At 40.7% G+C, this 21,341-nt stretch overlaps 1 protein-coding gene across 5 annotated transcripts; it reads left to right on the top strand.

Annotated features, from left to right (window-relative positions):
- The first annotated feature begins 6,250 nt into the window (after positions 1-6,250).
- MED21 (mediator complex subunit 21) lies at positions 6,251-20,514 on the top strand. 5 transcript variants are annotated; one of them, XR_010120758.1, is made up of 7 exons: positions 6,251-6,345; positions 10,106-10,220; positions 11,053-11,153; positions 11,993-12,137; positions 13,876-13,990; positions 14,452-14,537; positions 15,047-20,514. XR_010120758.1 is itself a non-coding variant. In XM_055280304.2 (6 exons), the coding sequence occupies exons 1-5, from the start codon at positions 6,304-6,306 to the stop codon at positions 13,950-13,952; spliced, it is 480 nt and encodes a 159-aa protein (XP_055136279.1). In that variant the 5' UTR covers positions 6,251-6,303; the 3' UTR covers positions 13,953-13,990; positions 14,452-20,514. The 5 variants fall into 5 exon arrangements, 3 of the variants coding, with proteins under 3 accessions (XP_055136279.1, XP_055136277.1, XP_055136280.1); XM_055280304.2 differs by having other exon boundaries at positions 14,452-20,514; XM_055280302.2 differs by lacking the exons at positions 14,452-14,537; positions 15,047-20,514 and adding an exon at positions 14,037-14,387 and having other exon boundaries at positions 13,876-13,948.
- Positions 20,515-21,341: the final 827 nt, after the last annotated feature.

Consider the following 21,341-nt stretch of genomic DNA (forward strand, 5'->3'; position numbering starts at 1 on the left):
ATCTTGGCTCACTGCAACCTCTGCCTCACGGGTTCAAGCAATTCTCCTGCCTCCACCTCCCAAGTAGCTGGGATTACAGGCACATGCCACCATGCCCGGTTAATTTTTGTTCTTTTTAGTAGAGATGGGGTTTCACCACGTTGGCCGGACTGGTTTCGAAATCCTGACCTTGTGATCTGCCCACCTCGGCCTCCCAAAGTGCTGGGATTACAGGCGTGAGCCACCACACCCGGCCCGTAATTTTTTTTTAAGAGACAAGATCTCACTATGTTACCCAGGCTGGCCTCAAACTCCCAGATGTAAGAATTAAAGAAAGAGGAAAGAAACAGGAAAGGTGGCTTAGAAGTCAAGGACAAGTTTATTTTAGAGAAAACAAACCTGAAAGGGGCTTCTGGCCAGTTAGGTTAGAGGCACACTCTCTTATGGACTAATAAGAGTTTTTAAGGATTTAGGGTGGGAGAGTTTATCAGAGGCTTGGACTGCTTCTGTGTCTGTTGTGCTTATCTGGGAGGGAGAGTTGTGTGTCTGTTCCCATACATCTTTTTGCAGCTGCAGGCATACACCCGAGTCTGCTTTTAGCTTACCTATCTTAGTGCACCTGAAGGGAAAGGAGTGTGCTTATTAAGGCCCACTGTTTTACTGGGGCCCATTGCATGAGGGTGAAGTTTGGCAGTTACCCAAGAGACTTTCCCCCCACCTCCCTTTGTGCCTGAGCTGCCTTATCTGTGTTTTACTGTCTGCTCTTTCTGGCTGCTTATAGCTAGAAGAGAAGTGGTTTCCTTGAAATGCATGAGGCTAGAAAGGGAGCTGGAACTTAAAGTGGTGGTGTTTGTCCAAGATGAGGTGCTCCTGGTCTGTCACCAGACTCAAGCAATCCTGCCACCTCAGCCTTCAGACTAACTGGGACTACAGGCTCACACCACTGTGCCTGCCTTGTTTTCTTTGTGGTATGCATTCCTGGTTATGTGCATAGAAAAAAAGGTTGAAAAATATATGCCAAAATGTTTAAAATAGTTATCTTTAGGTGGTTAAATTAAGAATGATTTTCTTTGCACATTTCTGTGTAAAAGTTCTACATTGAAGTGTACCATTTTTGAATAAGAAATTATGATTTTGTAAAAGATACATATAATTTTAAAGGTTTTCTTGTAAAAGTGTTCAAGATATAAGTCCATCTTCCTGAGTATGACACATAAATGCTTTTTGTGATGCAACTCCTGCTCACCTCCCTAGGTTCTTGCTGCAACTAAAATCAGACCTCTACATGCTGGCCACATTGAATTAATTTCAATTTCCTGAAGTGAGCCTGTTCTCTCTCCTTCATACCTTTGCATCACAGTTCCCCAGGCCTGCAGTTGCCTGTGCATGCATGAAAGTTGATGACAGATGTGTCAGCAATCAGAACAGGGCCTCATTACCTTGGCTTCTAAGTACAGTATTGTGACAGCTTGGGAGGATGATTGGCTGGGGTTCCATGCTCATGTCAGAGTTCCACTGGAGAGCTGAGAAGCAAACAAGCTTAGCAGCTTTGCAGATTAGTTCATTTTTCCTATGTATTGAAAGGAAATGCAGAAACTGAAAAGATTCCCAAATCCAAGATATGCATAATTAGAGCCTTAAAGTCTGTTTAGGCCAGGCGCAGTGGCTCACACCCGTAATCCCAGTACTTTAGCAGGCCAAGGCAGGAGGATCTCTGGAGACCAGGAGTTCAGGACCAGCCTGGGCAACATAGTGAGATCCCCATTCTTACAAAAAAAAAAAAAACCAGGAAAAAAAATTAGCTGGGCGTGGTGGGGCACATCTGTAGTCTTAGATACTCAGGTGGCTGAGGGTGGAGAATTGTTCGAGCCTAGGGGTTTGAGTTTGCAGCGAGCCATGATTATGCTACTGTACTCCAGCCTGGGTGACAGAGCAAGACCCTGTATCTAATAAAACAAAAGTCTGTTAAAATTTAGAAAAGGAAGGAAGGGCAGGAGGGAGAGAAGGAGGAAGCGAAAAAACTTACCCTAGCTTTTTTAATAAAACCTAAGATACCGGCCGGGCGCGGTGGCTCATGCCTGTAATCCCAGCACTTTGGGAGGCCGAGACAGGTGGATCACGAGGTCAGGAGATCGAGACCATCCTGGCTAACACGGTGAAACTCCATGTCTACTAAAAAAAATACAAAAAATTAGCCGGGCGTGGTGGCAGGCGCCTGTAGTCCCAGCTACTTGGGAGGCTGAGGCAGGAGAATGGCGTGAACCCGGGAGGCAGAGCTTGCAGTGAGCCGAGATCGTGCCACTGCACTCCAGGCTGGGCGACAGAGTGAGACTCCATCTCAAATAAATAAATAAATAAATAAAACCTAAGATACCTTAAATGGAGCTGGGAGCAGGGATCCAGGGAAAAGGCAGGATTGAACCTCTGCGAAATTTGCCCATTCATTCTTTCCCACTCTAATCTCACCTTCATCCTGTATTTTTTAATTCTTATGCTCTTTTGTGGGTAGTAATTTACATTCTTTGTTCATTAAGTTAAATTCAATAAATGCTTGTTTAGTAGCTATTATATGGAAATTATTATGCTAGGAAACTCATACATTTGGTTGATAAATATGTGCCAGGCTAAATGTTAGGTGCTAGGTACTGGAAATATGGAAACAGAATATGTTTTCTGCCTGCAAGTAGCCCATGGACTGGTGGGTGAATTAGCGTGATGTACAAATAATTACACCTCAGTATGCTAAGTGCAATAACAGAAGTGCAAGGAACAATTGTGTTAAAGATTGGGAGCATTTAACTTTCAGAATTCAGGAAAGGCTTTTATAAAGAGATGTTTAAAATAAGATTTTTTTCACTAGTACAGTGGTAAGTAAGAAAAAAAAATAATAGGCCAGGCACAGTGGCTGACGCCTGTAATCCTAGCACTTTGGGAGGCCAAGGCAGGTGGATCACCTGAGGTCAGGAGTTTGAGACCAGCCTGGCCAACACAGCAAAACCCCATCTCTACACAAATACAAAAAACTTACCCAGGTGTGGTGGCGGGCACCTGTAACCCCAGCTACTCTGGAGGCTGAGGTAGGAGAATCACTAGAACCCTGGGGGCGGAGGTTGCAGTGAGCTGAGATCGCGCTACTGCATTCCAGCCTGGGTGACAGAATGAGATTCTGTCTCAAATAAATAAATAAATAATAAAATAAGGTTTGAGTACTGTGTGGACAATCACCAAGGGAGCAAAGTGGAGATGTGGATGGAAGTGTGGACATTTCATACAAGGAAGAAAGAATTATAGGTGTTTTTATATGGTGTGCATTTTTGTAAAACAGCATAATATGTTTAGGGAATTTCAAAGAGTGTGGTATAGAAAAATGCTTATTTATAGTTATTCATCCCAGCACTAGAACAGTTTAGATATTTAATAAATTGCAACTGTGAGTATAAAGGTATTTAAAAATTGTTAAAGGTGTTTTTCTGAAAAAATAGTTGCTACAGTCATAAAAACCAAAGCATTTACAAGACTGAGAGGCTCACTGCTGAAGCTGGTGAAGGGTGTGCAAGGGTTCACTATACTCTCTACTTTTCTTTTTTTTTTTTTTTTTTGAGACGGAGTCTCGCTCTGTCGCCCAGGCTGGAGTGCAGTGGTGCTATCTCGGCTCACTGCAAGCTCCGCCTCCCAGGTTCATGCCATTCTCCTGACTCAGCCTCTCCGAGTAGCTGGGACTACAGGCGCCCGCCACCACGCCTGGCTAATTTTTTGTATTTTTTAGTACAGATGGGGTTTCACCGTGGTCTCGATCTCCTGACCTCGTGATCTGCCCGCCTCGGCCTCCCAAAGTGCAGGGATTACAAGCGTGAGCCACCGCGCCCGGCCTACTCTCTACTTTTCTATATCTTTGAAACTTTTAATAATATAAAGTTTCAAAGAAAGTACTCACCAAAACTGTGTGTTTAAAATATGAGATCTGTAATACTGGCTTCCTGCTCCTAAAACCATATAATCCGGTTGGCGATGCAAGAGAAGCAAATGAAAAAGCAAATGAGAAAGTGTCCAAATCATGAAAGGAAGAAAGGAGAGTTCCCTATGGACTCTAGCAATTCATAAAACTTATATGAGAAGTGTAAAACTTAAAAAGGTAGGGTAAGGATTAAATAGCAGGAAAGAAATTGCTTTGGGAAAGGTAAAGAATGAGGAAAGAGCTAGACCAGTGGTTCTCAATTGGGGGCAATTTTGCCCCCCAGCAACAGTTGGGACTATCTGGAGATACTTTATGTTGGCATAAATGGATTGGGGGGATGCTACTGGCATCTCAGGGGTAGAGGACAGGGATGCTCTAAACATCCTACGATGCACAGGTCAGCATCCCACAACAAAGAATAATCTAGCCTGAAAAGTCAAGAGTGCGGCCATTGAGAAATCCTGAGCTAGATGCACAGACTATATTTGGCAGGTGGGTTATTCTTGAAGTCTACAGCTTCAAGAGCTTCATAAACCCCTTTTCAAATGTAGGCTAAGTTGAGAGTCTGGTCTGGGGAAAGGGTCCACAGCTTTTACCTGATTCTTAAAAAGATCCGTGGCCGAAAGAGGCTGAAGAACCAGGAAATCCAAGGAGTCAGGGGCCTTGGCTGAAATAGATTATTTCACTCAGAAAATTATCAAGAGTTGAGGCTGGGTCTGTTTGCTGGAGCCAGATTATAGTAAATCTTGAAAACCAGGCAGAGATAATTGGACATCAACCTGAGGTCTCTGTGGAGGCATGGAAGACCTATTAGGAAGATAATGGCAGGACAAAAACTGTGTCACAATATGAGTTGTCTTGAAGTGGCTTCTCTACTTCAAGTGCCCAAGTTCCCTTCAATCAGGCTGCGAACTTAGTATTCTTATGGAGTGGACTAAACTATATCCAATTAGTCACCAATCCATATTAACTTTTTTTCTCAAAAATATATTTTAGTCTTTCTTTCCTCACTTATCAGGGTCAACACCCTATTCTAGGCCCAGCTCATCTTAATCTTGGACAACTGCAAAACCTTCCTTAGTGAGTCCTTGGCTTACTCAACTTTGCAAACTGAGCACTGGATATACTTCCTGGCATGTGGCAGGCATTCAGTAAGGTACACTCTCAAGTGAGGGTGGGAGGAGAAGGTTGTAGATTCCCCCCAAGTTACAATGAAAACAAATTATAGAGTGATTTCTCATTAGTCCCATTATGGGGAGCATGCCTCATCCACGTTCTTAATGAGGCTCCAGTAAGTCTGTAGACTGTTTGGGGACGAGGGTAGGGCATGGGTGTGAAGCAGAAGTGGTGCTTCCCAGCAAGTGTTGGGATAAATCCAACAAGCTGAGTTCCCCAGGGACTGTGTCCTCCACCTTCTCCGCAGCCACAGGAAGGTAATAACGGATAATCAGCCTGAGAAAGAGGATATGAGAGTTTGTTTGAAGTCTACAAACCTGTTATTTGCCAATTCCAAACTCATTTCTTACCAGACTATCCTCAGGCTAAATTTCCATAAATACCAAGTTTCGATTATCACTCTTCACACTTAAACTTTCAATAAGTCCCAACTCTAAATCTAAATTGTGCAGCTAATTTTTCTTGGCCAAGCACGGTGGCTCACGCCTGTAATCCCAGCACTTCGGGAGGCCGAGGCGAGCGGATCACGAGGTCAGGAGTTGGAGACCATCCTGGCTAACGTGGTGAAACCCCGTCTCTACTAAAAATACAAAAAAAAAAAAAAAAAAAAAGCCGGGCGTGGTGCTAGCGCCTGGAGTCCCGGCTACTCCGGAGGCTGAGGCAGGAGAATGGCGTGAACCCGGGAGGCGGAGCTGGTAGTGAACCTAGATCGCGCCACTGCTCTCCAGCCTGGGCGACAGAGCGAGACTCCGTCTCAAATAAATAAATAAATAAATAAATAAATAAATAAATAATATATCTACTCTTCAATTTTGTCAATAAATAAACACGAGAGGGTAGGAGAAATCACTAAAAAAAAAAAAAAAAAAGAAAATCCCCGCAGAATCCAACAATCTCTGAAGCCTTTAACACCTAACAACCCCAAGGGGAGTATTTCATCCTTTGGACTGTATTTCAAAGCGATTGGAACCCAGACCACTCCCCCAGTTACTCAAAAGATCCAGCCTGTCCTCAGGTGTAGCCCGCTCTAGAAAGGCCGCCTCGGGAGTACCACCCACTCCTGACGGGGCGGGGAGTTCTCTCTGACCCCACCCCTTCCAAGGGCGCAGCCCTGTGATTGGCCATGACGCGTGCCAGAGCTGCCCAGTCGCGGAAGAGCAGCTGTTTTGGCGTCCGTTTGCTGCGGGAGGAACATGGCGGATCGGCTCACGCAGCTTCAAGACGCTGTGAATTCGGTGAGGAATTTCATTCGATTAGCTTCTGTCTTTCTCTTTCCTGAGGTAAAGCAAGGGAGGAAAGGGGCCCAAGAGGCAAAACTTGTAAGTGGGAAGCGGACTGAGAGACAGGGCTTCGGCATAAAGCGCTCTCTCGGGATGCGCCACCGCGAACTCGGAGGTTTGAGGCCGGCTGCCGGGCGGTGCCTGAAGGTGCGGGAGGGAGCAGCCTCTTTCGCTTGAGGAGACCGGGAAGATGGTTCTTGTCCGGGTGAGGCCGCCAGGCCTTGTGAGCTGCGCGGTCCTGTCGTGTTCCCTAAGGACAGTTTTATTTTCTTGTCAGTGGTGCTTACGGGATCTCTTTCTTTTGGGGGCTGGGAGGAGAAGCAGCAGCTTTTATCTTTCCTCATCAATTTTAATCCACCAAGGGAGATCTCATGCTCTGGATGACTGGGTTTTTGTAATGAAATGTCAGCCGAGAATATTCCTTCACCAGCGCTTTCAGGTTGGTGCGGGAGTGATGCTGAGGTGAGGTGAGAGATTTTCTTTCATCTTAGCTCGTTCCTTTGGGCCCAGAGTCTCCTTCCATCTCTTGTCCCTTGGCCCCCTCTCAGAATACATCAGTTTGGGGACATCTTTATGATAGGAAATCTTCTAATCCTCGTATGTCTTTCCGTTTGAGTCTTTCTTTTTTCTTTTTTTTTTGCTTTGGAGACAGTGTCTTTCGCCCAGGCTGGAGTGCAGTGCAGTTGCGCGATCTCTGCTCACTGCACCCTCCGCCTCCCGGGTTCAAGCGATTCTCCTGTCCCAGCCAAACAAGTAGCTGGGATTACAGGCGCCCTCCACCACGCCCGACTAATTTTTGTATTTTTAGTAGAGACGGGGTTTCACCATGTTGCCCAGGCTGGTCTCGAACTCCCGGCCTCAAGCGATCCTCCCGCCTCGGCCTCCCAAAGTGCTGGGATTACAGGTGTGAGCCACCGTGCCCGGCCTACAAGTCCTTTTTAATGTCTCCCCCAAATTCTACTCTCTATTAAAGGCCAAGTCTTGTAAGTAGCTCCCTAGCTTTGTTCCTTCTGGTTATTTTTTCTCCACACTATGCCTGAGTGGAAAGTAGAAGCAAAGCCGGTGGATGCGCAGTCATGGGCCCCTAATGAAGGGGTTATGTTCTGAGAAATGCATGGTTTTGGCGATAACTTTTTTTCTGTTTTAAAAAGTAGAAGTACAATGTAAAATAACGATAAAACAGTAAATACATAAACCAGTAACAAAGTCATTTAGTATCATTATCAAGTGTCATGGACTGTACATAATTGTATGTGCTGTGCTTTCATACACTGGCAGTGCGGTAGGTTGATGTACAGCAGCATCACCACAAGCACTAAGGAACGCATTGCGCTACAGCGTTAGGACTGCTACGATGTCACTAGGCAATAAGAATTTTTCAGCTTTGTTATATAACCATAGGGGACTGACATAATATGTGCATCCCGTTGACCAAGACGTCAATGGGTATTCCCATGCGGCAATGGGTGTACTCACTACCATTATGAGTTACATTGTTTTCTGTTAAATAGTTTTCCATTGATAGTTATGTTTCTCATTGTCTGATTGTGATTTAATGTCCTAAATAAGAGGCTAGAGAGAAAACATGCTGATAGGAAAACCTAAGTACCTGGTTTCCTTGCCAGTTTTTTTTTCCTCACTGTAAGCTAATAACTTGGCATTTTTCTTAATACATCAGGCTTTGTACACTTGAAGAGTGTGAATCTACTTGTGATAAAACTGATCTACCCTGGGTGAATAACACTAGTTTTTAAGCTGAGAGGACCAGCCTCTAAGTGTTGAATTCACCAAGATAAATTCTACCCTGCAGGGACTTGCCTGGGCTGCCAGCCAGCCTTCCTCAGGGAACTACTCCTTTGAGGTTTTACAAAATCAAATTGTAATGATGCTGCTGGATAGAAATCTTATTTTAGGGAAAAATTTGCATATTCATACATGTCTTGTAACTCGAAGGATAATAAGGACAGAGTGAATATGGCCTTAACTCCAGGTTAGGCATAATGATAATTGGATTTTGGAGAAAAGCCTTTAGGATAACTAGTATGAGTGCCTACTGTGTATAAGCACTATCATGTTTACAAAGAGATACTCCTAAAGGAGGTTAAAAAATGTCATATACTCAGGAGACGTGTTAGTGATGGAAAAACAGTGTGTGGTTAGGGAGTTATAATGAATTGAGTATTTTCAGCTTCAGGTTCTGATGTAAATTGGAATATGGAGTGATGTGAACCAAAATAGGGGGAATCTTCTTAGCATTTATCCTAATCAGAATTATTTGTATAACTTTTAACATTTGTTCTACCCTCTGAAAACCGTGAGTGCAGCAGCTATGTCGCATTCACTATGTCTCTATAGTGTTTATATGCAGTACTTGTCATAGTTATTTTCCATAAATTTTTGTTGACTAAATGGATCTTAAAAGCTTTTGAAGGATGAAAAAGATAGACACTGTGCTGAATATTTTTTGTGTGTGTTTCCTCTATTACAACAATGCTGTAATAGGAGAATGTAATCCAATTTAAAAATGAATAATGCTGCTTGGGTTAATAGAGCTAGGATTAGGATCTAGGTTTGTATAGCATCTGAGCACTTATTGCTCCATTACAATTAGCAAAACCTGGGCAAAGCCATTTAGTTATAAGTGACTTTATGACTGGTTAGGTAAATATGAAGGAGTAGTGGCAAACGAGTCAGTAGAGTTGACTTAGATTATTGAAAGCTTCAAAACAGCCTGAGTTGGAGATTTATCTTGAAGACAGTGGTGGAATAAGCTCAAGTGTTTTGATCAGGGTAAAATAAATAACCTGGTGAACTGGAAAACAACAAGAAGACTATTGTAATAATTCTGATGTGAGATAATTGGTTGAACTAAGCAACAATAATGATAGAAGGAAAAGAGGAAGATTCGTAGTATTAGCAGAATTTGAAGATCAAAGGAAAGTAAGAATCTGAAGTTAGACTGGTTGACTAGGAGACTTTGAATACAAATTAAATATTAAACAGAGGAAACAGTTGCCTTTGAGTTCTATCATTGAAACAAAGGCAGAGAAACTCAATGGAAATGCTTATTAGAAATAGGAGGTTTGAGAGGTCAAGACTAGGTGAGAGAAATTGGTAGGGAGGATAGGTATATTTAATTTGGAGATGGTAAGGAATTGCTATTCTCAATCTTTAAAAGTTTTAGAGTACAAGAGTTTAAAAATTGAGTCTTGAACAAATACATTTCTGCTTACTTAAGGTGCTTTTCTGAGCAGCCTTTTCCTCACTATTTCGTTACACTTATAACTACTCCAGTCTCAGAAAAGGAATCATACTTTGTGCATGAGAAATAAATTTTTATTAAACATGGTGCTCTTTTCCATCACTATCCCCAAAAAGTCTTTACTTGTGGCTTACAATAAGTATTGGCCAATGTTCTTTTATCGTTTTACTATCACAAGAAAAGAAAGATTATTTTGTATTTCAACTGTTTCAACTAGATGTATATCAAATTTAACTTTACCTAGATTGATACCAAACTTAGTTTCTTTGCGGAATTAAAATGTTTAATCAGCATTCATAATAACTGGCTTATTTTATCAACAATCACTCGTTTCTGTTTTATTCCCATGTTCAGAGATTATCATTACAGAAACTTATTGTTGTTGCCATTACCAATAAAGTCCTTAAAACTGATAAGTCCTTTCTAACCTTGATATGTTTTCTTTGGCCTAAGCTTGCGGATCAGTTTTGTAATGCCATTGGAGTATTGCAGCAATGTGGTCCTCCTGCCTCTTTCAGTAATATTCAGACAGCAATTAACAAAGACCAGCCAGCTAACCCTACAGAAGGTAAACAGATTTTCTTAGCTTCTCTTAGTTTGACTCTCACATTTTTTTGTAATCCTTTAAAATTAGATTTCTTGAGAAATTCAGCTTATTTTGTTTCTAAAAATATTGTTGTTTGAGGATATTACAAGTTTTGTTTGTTGTAAAAAATTTAAAGTCAATTCACCTAACATCTCATAATTCTGGTTCATGTCAGATAATAGATTGTTACTCCTTTAGAGGAGAATTTTTATTAATTTAGCTGAGTGAGGGACCTTAACAAGGAAGGCATCCCATTTATAAATTTCTTTACTCAAGTGACCACTATATTGTCATAATAAATGAAATGACATACATTATGCTTAATTCCCAATTTGAGCTAAATGTGTAACAGGATTGGTGTATATTTTAATCATTAGAATCATTAGAATCTTCTTTTTTTTTTTTTTTTTTTTTGAGATGGAGTCTCACTCTGTCGCCCAGGCTGGAGTGCAGTGACGCGATCTTGGCTCACTGCGACTTTCACCTCCCGGGTTCAAGGAATTCTCCTGCCTCAGCCTCCTGAGTAGCTGGGATTACAGGCTCATGCCACCACATCTGGCTAATTTTTATATTTTTAGTAGAGATGGGGTTTCACCATGTTGGTCAAGCTGGTCTCAAACTCCTGACCTCATGATCCGCCCGCCTTGGCCTCCCAAAGTGCTGGGATTACAGGCATGAGCCACCACACCTGGCCAAATCATTAGAATCTTAGGGCAGAAAAAGCTGTATAAAGTTTCTGGTTTCATTAACTTAAAATTTGTTTCTGAAAACTTGAGGTTTTCTAATATCCTAATCTAGCAGTATCTTTCTCTAGAGTATGCCCAGCTTTTTGCAGCATTGATTGCACGAACAGCAAAAGACATTGATGTTTTGATAGATTCCTTACCCAGTGAAGAATCTACAGCTGCTTTACAGGTAAGCCTCTATTCCTTTGAGAATTTTACCAGTAATAGAGAATTTTGAATTAAAGGAGGTAGATTTAATACCTTTTGTCTGTGTCCATTTGTGCTGCTATAACAACATACCTGAGACAGTAATTTATAAAGAACAGAAATGTATTTTCTCACAGTTCTGGAGTCTGGGAAGTCCAAGATCAAGGCATTTAGTACTCGTTGTGCATGAGTAATGAATTTTTATTAAACATGGTGCCATGTTTAGGGCCATGTTGAGGGCCTTCTTCCTGTTTCCTCACATGGCCGAAGGCAGAAGGGCAAAAGAGCAAGAGCTCCCTCTTCAACCTCAAGCCACATTTTAAGGGTACTAATTCCATCTATGAGAGCTCTGCCTTCATGACTTAATATCCTCTTAAAGGCCCCTTCCCTCTTAATACCATCACATTGGGGATTAGATTTTAATGTATGAATTTTGGAGGGGACACATTCAAATCATAGCACCTTTTGTTATAATATTCAAATTTTCGTTATAAGGAAACCTCTTATTTTCCTCAATTTTGTCTCTTTTCCTAGTGAAGAATGAGAGGAGGGTGGCATTCTAGATGTGGAGTAGAATAATGGTGTCTAAACGTAGTGTGGAAGGGAGTCACTTACAGATATGTAGAGATCTCTAATTGAAAAGTCATTCTTTTTAATAATTCACATGGGGAAAATTCTTAAAAGTTATCTGATTTTTAGAATTTCTTTACTGAAAAATATATCACAATGATTGCAGAGTCATCCAGATTTAAAAATAAGTACATCTGTGACAGCTTCTCTCCTTCTAAACTCTAAAGATTTTAAAATTTGTGTCTTATAAAGGCTGCTAGCTTGTATAAGCTAGAAGAAGAAAACCATGAAGCTGCTACATGTCTGGAGGATGTTGTTTATCGAGGAGACATGCTTCTGGAAAAGATACAAAGTGCACTTGCTGATATTGCACAGTCACAGCTGAAGACAAGAAGTGGTACCCATAGCCAGTCTCTTCCAGACTCATAGCACCAGTGGATACCATGTGGCTGAGAAAAGAACTATTTGAGTGCCATTAAGAATTCTGCATCAGACTTAGATACAAGCCTTACCAACAATTACAGAAACATTAAACACTATGACACGTTACCTTTTTAGCTATTTTTAATAGTCTTCTATTTTCACTCTTGATAAATAAGCTTATAAAATCAGGATTGAACCAGCTTTAAGCCGTCACACCATCATTTTTTAACTGAGTGAAATTATTAAGGCATATAATGCATTAATGAACATAACATAAGGAAACATGTAAAATTCTGTTATGACGTAATTTATGTCTCCATTTTGTTGTATTGGCCAGTACTTTTACAAATCAAAACATCTCAAGCCAGAGGAGAAGATAGTAAGAACAGACATAAGGGACATTTTAGTTTAGCCAGTATCCTGCCTCTTAAAGGTGGCATTGTGTAAATCTGAGCTTTGAGCAAGAAAGTTTTGGAAATTGTGTTGCTTTTAAGAAATAGAATTAGTGTGGCTGGATAAGAAAGTCACATTTATGCAAATGTTTCTTCTGCTAGAACCTCATACCTGTTCTAGTTCATCTCCACATTTATTTTACCAAGAAATCCTCTGTCAAGAGAATTTCCTTGCTGTTGTGAAAGAGTTTTTCTACATCCTGAACTATTTTTCCTATTTCTTTTCACCTTACCTTTTTTCATCCTTCTCCTTAATTTGCTTGTCATCACAGTGAAGTATGTTTTTTGAATCATCAATTCTTTCTCATTCTCCATTTATCTGAAGGTTCTTTTGCCCTTATTAACCTCTCAACTTTTATTGCTGTATTCTAGTCAGACCAGAACATACTTCCACTACATCAGTTACTTGGCACCATTTCACCTCAGTTTATTATTGCCAAATAATAATTTGTGTCAGCATTTTCAACTATGGTTACTCATCCAATCCTTGGATCTCTTTGAGTCTACTGATTATCTCCACTGGAAAGGTGGAATTGAGATGTGGTCCACATTTTAACTGGCCATCTTCTGGGGCTGTATTTTTCAGAATATCCTGAGCTACACTTGCTGCAATCTGTTGCTATTCAGAGTTTAAGTTTCAGGAGAAAACAGGAACAATAGAACACTGCCTGTTATTTTTGTTGTAATCAAGCTTTTCCACAGTTCTTGAAAAGTACTATGTTTCAAATTTCAGGAACACCAGCATTAGCTGTAAAAGTTGCAGCAATTTATTGGCTAGTCATAGAAAATTTTTGAACTTTTAACTGTGTATTTTAATTGATGTTTATTAAAAACACTTTGCTATCACAGACATTTGGCATAAATCTGTACTCTTCATTATAGTTTTGGGCAGAGAGAAGATTCGATCAGAAAACTTTTTCAGAGTACCTAAGTATTATAAAGGAGTCAAAAAGGTACAAATAGAAAAGGTCAAGACATTTTTCAAATGAGGGAAAACTAACAGGATTTATCACTAGTAAACCTGCTCTAAAAGAATTGTCAAGGGAAGCTTTTTAAAAAGAAGGGAAGTTATGGCAGAAGGAAACTTAGAATGGCAGGAATAAAGAAGGCATAATGTATAGGGTAAATATAATAGACTTCTCTTGAGGTTTTAAAAATTACATTTGTTATTTGAAAGAAAAAAATTAACATTGTTTTATGTGATTCTCTGTAGAGGATATACAGGTTTTTTTTTTTTGTTCTTGTTTTTGTTTTTTTAAGGTGAAGTCTCTGTCACCCAAGCTGAAGTACAGTTCTGTGATCATGGCTCACTGCAGCTTCAACCTGGGTTCAGGTGATCCTCCCACTTCAGCCTCTTCAGTAACTGGGACTACAGGCATGTACTACCACGTCCAGCTAATTTTTTTTTTTTTTTTTTTTAGAGATGGGGTCTCACTCTTGCCCAGGCTAATGCCACACTGCTGACCTCAAGATATTGATACTATACAGTAGACTGTAAGAAATTAAGTATTTGTATCATCCCTAGAGCACAGATTTTTCCCTAAAAAACTACACAGATTATTTTCAAAAGCATTAATAAATTAAGGTGGAATACTAAAAAAGATTCAGGTAACCCAGGAATGAGAAACAGAATAAAACAATAGTAAACCTAAATTTTATTTTATTTCATTAATACAGCAATAATTAAATGTCAATGATCTAAGCTGATTTAAATCTAAAAACTGGATAAAAAGCTGTGGCTTGTAATTAAAGATAGACCTTTATTCACTAGACCTACAGTTTGCTTTTTTCATATGTAAATTAAGAAAAGTTTAATATCCTGCTTCTCTATTTCAGTTCTAGGGGCACCACCATCAGTTAACCCTAAAGATTTCTGTGGGTGAAACCATTTTGATTACCATCTTGCTCTGTTGCCAGTTATGGTAACCAAACTCTCTTTGTTTCTGGATGCTAAATCTTTCCAGTTGTGCCTTAACTACTTCCTAACTCCCGTCATCTCCACTGAATTTAAGGAGCCAATTTCTTTTTTTGAGATGGAGTTTCACTCTTGTCCAGGCTGGAGCGCAATGGCACGATCTTGGCTCACCGCAATCTCCGCTTCCTGGGTTCAAGCGATTCTCCTGCCTCAGCCTCCTGAATAGCTGAGATTACAGGCATGCACCACCATGCCTGGCTAATTTTGTATTTTTAGTAGAGACGGGGTTTCTCCATGTTGGTCGGGCTGGTCTCAAACTCCCAACCTCAGGTGATCCACCCACCTCGGCCTCCCAAAGTACTGGGATTACAGGCATGAGCCACTGCGCCCGGCCAGGAGCCAGTTTCAATGGGAGTATCCTTTACTATCATTCCTGACCTGTGATAATAGCCATTAGAGCCTTTCAAGAATAGTACACCCTGCCAATGATTTTTTTTAATGATTTTTTTTTTAAAGCCTTAATGAAGAGAGTGTCCTCTGGATCCTTCCAGAGAAGATAGGATGTGAGTAAGTAAGTTATGTATAATAATTTCACCCCAAAATTTCTATGTCCTTGATACCATTCCCTGTATACCAAGGAAGGATATTCTGGCATTTAACTTTGATTTAATGTAAGTAAACCCTGTGTCTAGGCATTAGTTAACCAAGTGACTACATGTGATAAGTAACTTTTACCATAGACTGTCAATTACCTTGGCAATGGAAACATTATTGCCTTTTAATCCAGTCAGGTCAGAGAACAAATTCCAGATTTCCATTCTTAAGATTCTGTGTCTCCGCTACCACTTCTGGTAGCAAAACATGTCAGTGTGAGGTAGACTCAATGGAATGTAGCTATGAAAAAAAATGCTACTACAAACATTACAGCAATAAGGAATTTGATCAAGGAATTAGCATTTACACAAAATATGGGAGGAGTTAGGGAAGTGAAAGAATGAAAGGAGAAAGAGGATTAAAAAAATGACTAACCATGTCACCCTAAAGCCTTGACTGCTAAATGAGGTTATTGTAGTGCCAGTTAAGTCCAGGTCAGCCAAGGCCTGTGTACCCCTTAGCCCCACTTGGAAAGCTGTGTGGATATGACTGTTGGATTCGGGGGTTCTCAAAGCCAAAATGGATTTATCAGCAATGACCTTACTGCCTGGTACCCGGCTTTGAGAGGACCAAAAACGACTGATGTGTCTTGCATTCCCTTGTCCGTCTTCTTTTACCCATATGTAAGTTGTTTAAAGGAGAAAAATCCTTAGGTTGAAGCCATATTCTCTCTATTCTTGAACGACCACAGACTCGACGCCCCTGTTGAAATTTTCTGGAAGCCTGTGGGAAAGGAGGAATGAAAAGCTTCGTGATTTCTTTGAATACAGGTGCCTAAGTTACTATCATAACTGGTCCAGTAAGGAGAAGGGGCACCTGAATTCAACTTGGGGACTGGGCAAGGTAACCAGTGAAGTGGGGAGATAAATATAACTTGGTAGCTAAGACCCTTCAGGTTGGCTTGATGATGCATTGTGATCATGGCTTCTGCCTCAGATATGTTGCTGGAATAGATATCCTTATACTTGTAATTCCCCTATACACAAATGCCAGCAAGAATAGTCCCATTGAGGACATGCTTAATGTAGAGAGGTAGTAGTATGACATGTAAAACACTCCCCAACTTGTCTCCCTATCTCCTGCTTATGTGGTACCTGGCCACTGACTACAGTATTAACCTTTACTTGAGCCCTGTGCTTCTGGAAAACAGTGACAGTTAAGAAATCCCTCCTTCTTGTTACATTTCAGGAAATGGCTTATTGCAAAGAACCACTAGAACTGTGAATAACACCTTCATTTACCTATGATAAAGCCAGACTCAGACCCTCCAAATCCCATTCTTTGCCTCAAAATAATTAGTTGAACTGTTTGTCCCCATAGACTAATCTGGACAAAATGCCCTTTAACTTGACCCAATTTTATGCTTCTCCCTTCCCCATAAGCCACTGGACTTTGATCCACCCTCAGCCTGAGCCAGCACTGGACTGTGGAATAGTCCCTCCTTAACCACCCCTCCTGAAAATTGACTAGCCACCAGGAAGGACATTCCCTGCTCACCTGTCCCATTAACGTCACCTGCTCCTCTCTTCCACATTAGTTTTTTTCTAGCCTGTTTATTCCTCCTTGTAAGAGAAAAAGAGAAAAGCCTGCTTCCATCTGATCTTTGAGATGCTTGCAGATCTTAACCTTTGAAGCATTCTCCTTATTGCAATAGTCTCCCTGATACTATCGCAATAGTTCCTCTCTCCTTGTTTGTATTCATCCATTCGGGCTGCTATATATAGCAAAATACCATGAGTCGATAGCTTATAGACAATATAAATTTACTTCCCACAGTTCTGAAGCCCGGGAAATCAAAGATCAAAGCGCTGGCAGGTCTGGTGTCTGGTGGGGCACCTTCTCACTGTCCTCACATGGTAGAAGAAGCAAGGGAAACTCTTGGGCCTCTTTAGACGTACTAATCCCACTCATGAGGCCTTCACCTTCTTGACCTAGTCGCTTTTCAAAGGCTCAACCCATCATCATTCGTATGTTAGGATTTCAACATACAAATTTGTGGGGTTGGGAGGGACACAAGCATTCAGAGCATAGCACTATTTTAATAACCATTTCAAATAGAGTCATTCTGTACCTAGTCTGGATTTTTGTTTGTTTTACTTGACCTCATTCACTTGGGTAGGAAAAAAATCTCATGTACTCTCACTGATACCCCTAGGGGTAAGGCTGGGGCAAAGAGAGCAGAGGCACTCATTTATTGTGAGGTAAGAAATCTGTTTCAGATCACCTTGTGTGCAATTCAGGATAAAATTAATAAAGATGAATAGTAAAAATCCAATACTAGGAGATATAACTCAGGAGTCAAAAGAAGAAATCAGAAAAATCAGAGCATAATTCAGAATGTAATGAAAACAAACTATACATAGAAACTTGTATTCGGCCAAGACAGCATGTAGGAGAAAATGCAAGTATTAACCTTTCTTGCTTATATTAGGATGAAAAGCTGAAAACAAGCTAAGTATCCAACTGAAAGAGAAAGAAGAAATAACAAAGATAACAGCAGAAATTAAGAAAACAACCATACCGTAGAATAAACAAAGCCCAAAGTTGAGATTCAAAAAGAGTATGGCCGAAAAAAAAGAGTTTTGACTATTGATTGAATGTATTTAAAATTTAAATGGTCCTTTAAATCCTTCAAACTTAATCCTTTAAAATTCAAAAAAAGTTTAAATTTGGCTAAGGCGGTGACTCACACCTGTAATCCCAGCACTCTGGGAGGCCAAGGTGGGTGGATCACCTGAAGTCAGGTGTTCAAGACCAGCGTGGCCAACATGGAGAAACCCCGTCTCTACTAAAAATACAAAAAATTAGCCAGGCGTGGTGGTGGGCGCCTGTAATCCCAGCTACTTGGGAGGCTAAGGCAGGAGAATCACTTCAGCCTGGGAGGCCGAGGTTGCAGTGAGCCGTGATCGTGCCATTGCACTCCAGCCTGGGCGACAAGGGCAGAACTCCATCTCAAAAAAAAGTTTAATACATAATTTAATAAATAAATTTAAATAGATAAACAAGGTCCCACTCGTCTTCCAGGCAGTGCAGTGGCACAATCACAGTTCATTGCAGCCTTGACCTCCTGGGCTCAAGCTATCCTCCCACCTCAGCCTCCCGAGTAGCTGGGATGGCAGGCTTATTCCACCAGCTAATTTTTGTATTTTTAGTAGAGATGGGGTTTCGCAGTGTTGCCCAGGCTGATCTCAAACTTCTGGGCTCAACTGATCCACCCATTTCGACCTCCCAAAGTGCTGGGATTACATGCAGGAGCCACCACACCCGATTTGACTCAATAGTCAAAACTTTTTTTTGGAGACAGAGTTTTGCGCTTGTCGCCCAGGGTGGAGTGCAGTGGCATGATCTCGGCTCACTGCAACCTCTGTCTCCCCGGGTTCAAGTGATTCTCATGCCTCAGTCTCCTGAGTAGCTGGGATTACAGGCACCTGTCACTATGCCTGCCTAATTTTTGTATTTTTAGTAGAGACAGGGTTTCACCATGTTGACCAGACTAGTCTTGAACTCCTGACCTTAGGTGATCCACCTGCCCCCGGCCTCCCGAAGTGTTGGGATTACAGGCGTGAGCCACTGTGCCCGGCTATCAAAACTCTTAATTAGCCCGGTGTGGTAGTGCATGCCTCAAGTTCCAGCTACTCAGTTGGGAGGATCACTTGAGCCTGGGAGGTACAGGCTGCGGTGAGCCATGATCATGACACCACACACCAGCCTGGTGACAGGCTTGACAGACCCTGTCTCAAACAAAACAAAAACAAAAGGCAGTAATAAAACCTTCTAGCCACCAAGCCTAGAGAGTTTTATTAATGAGAATAGTTGAGTTGTGAGTTTTGCTAAATATGCCATGTTTCTTTGAATTCCAGTTTTATACAGAAAGTATAAAGCTCTTGCCAAAATTTACAGTAACATACAAAAATTAAAAATAACCAAATCTCACTGTTAAACATGGAAAAATGGCAAATTAGAGACAGTGGGTATTAACAATTGCATATATCACAATAAATGTATGTTTAATCTCAGGAATGCATGGCAGTTCTATCTTTAGAAAATTATTTTTTGTATTTTTATCAATTTAGAGATGCCCTTTTAAGAAAACATATTACAAATTGGAATATTCAAAGGGCAGCTGTTTTATTTTCTTCCTTGCTGAAACATAAAATAATGACGTGTTTTAAAATTGATAGAATCTTTGATTTGATCAAATATGGTAATGTAATTTGCCATTCTAACAGATCAAAATCAGAATCAGTATGATCATCTATCTTGATTTGCGAGAAGCATTTGATAAAATTCAAAATCCATTTATGAAAAAACTCTTGGCAAAGGAGAAACAGCAAAGAATTTTTAAAATATAAAGGGTATGTAAAAACTATAGTGACCATCTTACTGAAAGGTCAAACTTGTTCCCTTTCAGCTTGGGAATAAGACAGAGCTTCCTATTAAGACCACCACATCTACTCATCTTTGAGCTGGTGATTCTCACCAACACATCTAAGTATGAAAGTAATAAAAATTATAAGATAAAAAGGAAATAAAACTTTCATTACTTAAAGATGATATAATTACATAGAACATCAAGAAGATTCCATGGATAGGCTTCCCAAAAAAACAATATGTAACATACCAGCAACCAATGGTAAGAAAAACAGGTTGTTTTTTTTTTAAAATACATTTTCAGTGACATTAAACAATAAGGATTCAGGAATACAATGAATATAACAAAAATGTAAGATATCTAGGGATGCGTATAACAAAAAAATTATAAAACTTCATTTAAAACATTTTTAAACAAAATAAGTAGAAAGTAATACCATCTTTGTGGAACAGAGTCAGTATTGTAAATGTGTCTATTTTCTTCAACTCGTCCATAGACAACACAATTTTAACTAAGATTCCAACTGGGATTTCTGTGGAACTTCATGAGTTAGGGTCAAAAGTAATCAAGATATTCATGAGGAAGGATAACAGAATGGCAAAACTTGCTTTAATAATTTGTGCAGGGACAGACAAATACTGTACACCAGTCTCTCAATAGGGAGATCAAAACCAAATTCACACAGACATGAAAAGTTGATTTATGACAGATGATGTTGCAGTCCCTGGGGAAAGAATGGAAATGGTGCCAGAATAATTGGTTTATATATGTATTTCTATATATGTATATGCCATTACATTAAAGTCAATGCCTATGGAGTTTGGGAGGAGTGATCAAAATGTTCTGGAATTAGATGTGATGGTTGCACAACTCTGTGAATATACTAAGAACCACTGAATTGTATATTTTTAAAGCATGGTATGTGAATAATAACTCAATAAAGCTGTTGTAAAAAATATTTTAAAAATCCCAGCACTTTGGGAAGCTGAGGAGGATGGATCATGAGGTCAGGAGTTAAGACCAGCCTGACCAACATGGTGAAACCCCATCTCTACTAAAAGTACACAAATTAGCCGGACATGGTGGCACGTGCCTGTAATCTAAGCTACTCAGGTGGCTGAGGCAGGAAAATCGCTTGAACCCAGGAGGCAGAGGCTGCTGTGAGCCAAGATCATGCCACTGGCACTCCATCCAGCCTGGGCAACAGAGCGAGACTCCATCTCAAAAAAAAAAAAAAAAATTAAAAAATCAATGACGGCCAGGCACAGTGGCTCACACTTGTAATCCCAGCACTTTGGGAAGCCGAGGTGGTGGATCACCTGAGGTCAGGAGTTCAAGACCAGCCTGACCAACATGGAGAAACCCCGTCTCTACTAAAAGTACAAAATTAGCCAGGCGTGGTGGTGCATGCCTGTAATCCCAGGTACTGGTGAGGCTGAGGCAGGACAATCACTTGAACCTGGGAGGCAGAGGTTGCAGTGAACCGAGAACGCACCATTGCATTCCAGCCTGGGCAATGAGCGAAACTCCATCTCAAAAAAAAAAAAAAAAAAAATCAATGCCAGACGGATTGTAAACTTAACATGGGAACGGCAAGTACTGAAGACCAAACAGATAGCAATATTTCACCACAAGAGGGCAGTTTGACCCTGAACTTTGGTGTGTGTTTGTTTTGAGATGGAATCTTGCTCTGTTGCCCAGGCTGGAGTGCAGTGGCACGATCTCGGCTCACTGCAACCCTCCACCTCCTGGGTTCAAGTGATTATCCTGCCTCAGCCTCCCGAG

This window comes from Symphalangus syndactylus, chromosome 5 (genome assembly GCF_028878055.3).
Source record: "Symphalangus syndactylus isolate Jambi chromosome 5, NHGRI_mSymSyn1-v2.1_pri, whole genome shotgun sequence".
NCBI classification, from domain to species: domain Eukaryota; kingdom Metazoa; phylum Chordata; class Mammalia; order Primates; family Hylobatidae; genus Symphalangus; species Symphalangus syndactylus.

Bases quoted from the DNA above. Each gene is read 5' to 3' on its own strand.
- MED21 (XM_055280302.2), top strand. From the start codon at position 6,304: ATGGCGGATCGGCTCACGCAGCTTCAAGACGCTGTGAATTCG. The intron at 10,221-11,052 runs GTAAACAGATTT...ATCTTTCTCTAG, and splicing joins GCCAGCTAACCCTACAGAAG to AGTATGCCCAGCTTTTTGCA. The intron at 12,138-13,875 runs GTACCCATAGCC...TGTTTTTTTAAG, and splicing joins ACAGCTGAAGACAAGAAGTG to GTGAAGTCTCTGTCACCCAA.